Below are 4,751 nucleotides of genomic sequence, written 5' to 3' on the forward strand. Positions count from 1 at the left end.
GCCTATATTTAGTAAAAAATATTTATCTTCACCAGACTCAAATATTTTGTTTGTTCTTTAACCAGTCATTTTGTACATCCTCGTAATTTAATTCTGTTTTATTTATACAACATTAATTTACACCAAGACATGATACAAAATCCAATTTTAAGCAGGTTTATCAAACTAAGGGTACAAATGTGACCATGTTCAGTTGTAGTTTTAGCTTCTGGCACTTGCAGGGCTCCATACACCAGACAGCTGCACACAGTTCAGCTGTCATGTCATTTGCTTTAAAACAACAACTGAGTTTAAAAACTTCACCGCCAAAAGTTCTGCTGCTTCACAGCCTGGAACCAACAGAAACCAGCATCTGACTCCGGTAAGATCTTTATTACAAACACATTGTTTACTTTGTGTATTTTTAATATTTAGTCCAGATGTTTTATAAACATTAATCTAAATTATCTTCAGAGCTAAATATGATTCAGAGCTTAAATAATTCAGAAACCTCCTATTCTGCTCAGTAAAATGAGAGAAATAAAAAAAACTAAAACTCAAAGCAGACAAATACTATCTGAAAGCCAAAAGGCGCTGAAAGATAGAAGTAGCAAAAGGTTTGTTAAAAACTAGCCAAACATTAAGCTAAATAAAGAAAAAGGTTAGCTAAAAGATAAAAACTTTACCTAAAAAAAAATCAAAATTAACAAAAGGCTTGCTAAAAGCTAAAAATATCAAAACATTAGCTAGAAGTTAACATAGCAAAATGCGTGCTAAAACCAGCAAAATGTTTGCTAAATGAAAAAAAAGTCTAGCTAAAAGCTAAATTTGCAAACTTATAGCTAAAAACCAAAAGTAACAAAAAGGCTTGCAAAAATCTAAAAGCAGCAAAAAATAACTAAAATGTAGAAGTAGCAAAACGTTAGCTAAATGTATTTGAAAATTTGATTATACTAAAAGTAGCAAAAGGATTGCTTCAAACTACAAACGTTAGCAAAAAGCAAACAAAGCTAAAAGCTAACTAAAAGCTTAARGGCTTACTAAAAACTACAAGTAACAAAACATAAAATAGAAGCTGAATCTATCAAAAACCTAGCTCAAAGTTAAAAGTACCAAAACATTACCTAAAAGGTAGAAGTAGCAAAAAGCTTGCTACAAGCTAAAAAGTGTCAAAACATTAGTTAGAAGCTTAACACAGCAAAAGGATAGCCAAAASAGCAAAACGATGGCTAAATCCAACAAAAAACTAAATAAAAGCTGAAGTGGCAAAATGCTAACTATAAGCGAAAAGTAGCAAAAGGCATCCTAAGAATGTAGCAGAACATTAGCTAAAAGCAACATATCGTAAAGGGTCCAGCTAAAAGCTAAATCATTAGCTAAAAGTACCAAAAATTATCTAAATCTCAAAGTAATYATAGGTTTGCTTCAAGCAAGATATTTAAACATTAGTGAGAAGCAAACATAGCAAGAGGTTAGCTAAGAACAGACAAAGTTTGGCTAAATACAACAAAAGGGTAGCTAAAAGCTAATCGTAGCATAACAGTAGCTGGAAGCTAAACTTAGCAATAGAAGACAAGGCCAGAGGTAGTCTGCTGAAGCAGATTTAAAAGAAAAGGAATGTTTTTTTATATACAATTTCTGAAATATCCACTTATTTCTCAGGGTAAATGTCTTTTAAACAAAGTTTTTGAAAAGTATAAAATTGTAGAAAATTAAAGTTATAGGACCCATCTAAAATGAGCTAAACGTTCTGATTTATAGACAGCTAAATTAGCTCAAATGTTAGATTACAAGAAGACAAAGGAAAAAAATTAAACAGGAAACAATAACATAAATTTAGAATAAAACCAAAAAAAAAGTTTTTAAATTAAATTTAAAATGAACGTGATGTGGAGGCTGGTCCGTTACGCTGCAGTCGAACGAGCATGAAGCTCAGCAACAGCTGGGATAATCATTACCTCAAACGTCAACTTTAGCTGATGGAGACTTATGATGATGACGAGCGTCCCRTGTGGTCCGAACGGCGTCGCTCTTTTGGGATAAAAAATGTGGCGTTCAGGCCGTATTAGAGGCGCTCCATTCATTCTGTTGGTGCAGCTGTGAGGGAGAGACGAGCGGAAGTCAAGTTCAGAGTGACGGGTGAGAGAGGGTGAGAGAGGGTGAGAGAGGGTGAGAGCCGAAGACACTCAGAGACTGATGTTTAGTTAGAAGGAAAACATTTGGACCACAACACCAGCTAATGGATACTGTTACAACAGCAGCAGAGTATTTAGGCAACAAGTTCACTAATGAGACTGAAACTCTGCCATGGATAAAGGTAAGAAACTAGTTTGATTTTACTTTGATTCACAAAAAAAATGTTTCCTCTGTTTGAAAGAGAAACAAGTTTGTGGATAAATATTCACTTCCTTTAGTTAATAAGTTGGGGATCATTAATCGAGACGTTTCTGTGTTCATTCCTCATGAATTCCTGTTTTCTATTCTAACATCACAGCAAAGTTTCCAAATATCTTCTCTCAAACCCTAATCCACCCACCAGCTTAAACTGCAGGTCTTTTGCACGAAAAAAAACTGTAAAAAGGTGCTGCAGAAAAAAAAGTTATTTCTGAGCAAAATGATGAGCTAATGGCTAGTCTAAATAGGGCCTGGAATAACTGTAAAACATTTAGCTATGGTTTAGCTGCTTTTAGTTTCTGGCTATCATTTGGCTACATTTAAATTTAATTTTGTTACTTTTAGCACCTTTTTAGCTTTTGCCTGGGATTCTGCTTCTTTTAGAGTTTTGCTTGTTTTTCCTAATTTTAGCTGCAACTTTTTTGTAGTTTGAGCTGCTGTTCCATAGTTTAAAACGTTTAGCCACTGTTTTGCTGCTTTTACTTTTTAGGTATCATTTTGTTACTTTGAACTTTTCACTAATTTAGCTTTAGCGTCTACATTGCTATGTGTAGCAACTACCTTTTTCATTAAAGAATGTGTTACAGTTATCACTTTGTACTTTTAGGTACTTTTTAGTTGTTTTTTTTTAGCAATTCTGCTTTATTTAAACTAGTTTTACTTGTTTTCCTAATTTTAGCTACCATTATTTAACATTTGAGTTGCTGTTACCATGCTTTAAATGTTTAGCTACTGTTTTACTGCTTTTAGCTTCTAGCTATCATTTAGCTACTTTTAACATTTCGCAAATTTTAGCTACTGTTTTGAGAATTTAGCTTTACACTGCTACATGTAGCAGATGTTTTTCTCACTGAAACGTAACATGCAAAGATTTTATCGCTTTRTTACTTTTAGCTACTTTTAAGCTTTTACCTGCAGTTCTGCTTCTTTTAGCCACAGGTTTTTGCTAATTTGAACTTCTTTTTCTGATTTTTGCTACCATTATTTCTAATTTGAGCTGCTGTTCTTCTGTTGTAAACATTTAGCTACAATTTTGCTGCTTTAGCTTCCAGCTATCAGGTTGCTACTTTGAACTTTTCACTAATTTTAGCTTTAGCATCTACATTGCTACATGTAGCAACTACTTTTTTTCACGTGTTACCCAAAAATTTTGTACTTTTAGCCACTTTTTAGTCTTTTTTTTTTTTGCAATTCTGCTTTTTTTAAACTGGTTTTACTTGTTTTCCTAATTTTAGCTACCATTATTTCACATTTGAGTTGCTGTTACCATGCTTTAAATGTTTAGCTACTGTTTTGCTGCTTTTAGCTTCCAGCTATCAAGTTGCTACTTTTAACTTCCTTTTAATTGATTTCTGTTCCTGTTTTGTAATTTTAGCTTTAGCACATACTTTGCTACTTTTAGCTACGGTTTTGGTCATTTGCGCTACTGTCCTGCTGCTTTTAGCTACCATTTTGCTGCTTGTAGCACCTAGCTACAATTCTGCAGGGTTTAGCATGTTGAGTTCATTTTATCAAGTTTTAGCTTCTTCTTGTTTGAACTTTAACCCAGATTTAGATTCTTAAATTTCAGCAGTCCTCTCTCATCGCCTCACTTAAAAAGAGCTGAGCTGAAAAAAGAGCCGAGTCTGGTCCCGTTTGGACCACATGTCAACGAGACAAATGATGACAGCAGCCGCAGATCTGGGAAACGAGCAAAGCTCTGTCTTGGAGGACAGTGAACTTTGAGACGTTGGACTCAGAGACATGTGAAACTATGTGGAGCATGTTAGTCACTCCACGGGTCAAAAGTTGGCCTCCTATGAGGACGAAGTGGCAGAAGAAGAAGAAGAAGAAGAAGAGCTTTGGGAAAGAAAGAGGAGGAGAGTAATTTGATCATGGACTAAAAGACCACAGAGTGAAACATTAAACAGCTTGAGGAAGCTGCACCATTTCAGACTCGAGGGGATTTCAGAAACTAAATTTTAATGTAAAACCTCCATAATGTGGTTGATAAAAACAAAACGACGTGTTGAGATAATGTAACAAAAACGACAAAGATAAAAACTTTGCTCACAGGTGCTTTTCTGTCTCCTTTGCAGGTGTGCAGAGATCATGGAGGACGTTAAGAACATCTATTCCACCATCAACAGGTTTGTACGGAGGMCCAGAGGTGCCAAAACTAAAGGAAAAACACCAACTAGGATAAAGTTTTAATCTATTCACATTCAACATGTTGGAGACGACTCTCAGCTACTATCACACCAAATTTCAGCTCAATGGGCCTCATGCAAGAACATGTTTGTATTCTTATCCTAAATTTCTCTTACTTTTGTTCGTACAAAGGGTTCGTACGAACATGTCACGTCAGATTCAATAAACTCTTCTATCTTCAGGAAAAG

At 34.7% G+C, this 4,751-nt stretch overlaps 1 protein-coding gene across 3 annotated transcripts in view; it reads left to right on the forward strand.

The window, feature by feature from the left end:
* Positions 1 to 332: 332 nt before the first annotated feature.
* Positions 333 to 4,751, forward strand: part of LOC106525563 (DENN domain-containing protein 2A) — a 20,957-nt gene continuing 16,538 nt past the window's right edge. For 2 of the 3 annotated variants that reach the window (XM_014019851.1, XM_014019854.1), the window contains exons 1-2: positions 2,101 to 2,296; positions 4,452 to 4,502. In XM_014019851.1, the coding sequence (XP_013875305.1) occupies positions 4,465 to 4,502 (38 nt within the window). In that variant the 5' untranslated portion in view covers positions 2,101 to 2,296; positions 4,452 to 4,464. Of the gene's footprint in view, positions 362 to 2,100; positions 2,297 to 4,451; positions 4,503 to 4,751 lie in introns of those variants that run through there. The other variant, XM_014019853.1, reaches the window with a different exon arrangement.

Source organism: Austrofundulus limnaeus, unplaced genomic scaffold (genome assembly GCF_001266775.1).
Source record: "Austrofundulus limnaeus strain Quisiro unplaced genomic scaffold, Austrofundulus_limnaeus-1.0 Scaffold234, whole genome shotgun sequence".
In the NCBI taxonomy this organism is placed as follows: domain Eukaryota; kingdom Metazoa; phylum Chordata; class Actinopteri; order Cyprinodontiformes; family Rivulidae; genus Austrofundulus; species Austrofundulus limnaeus.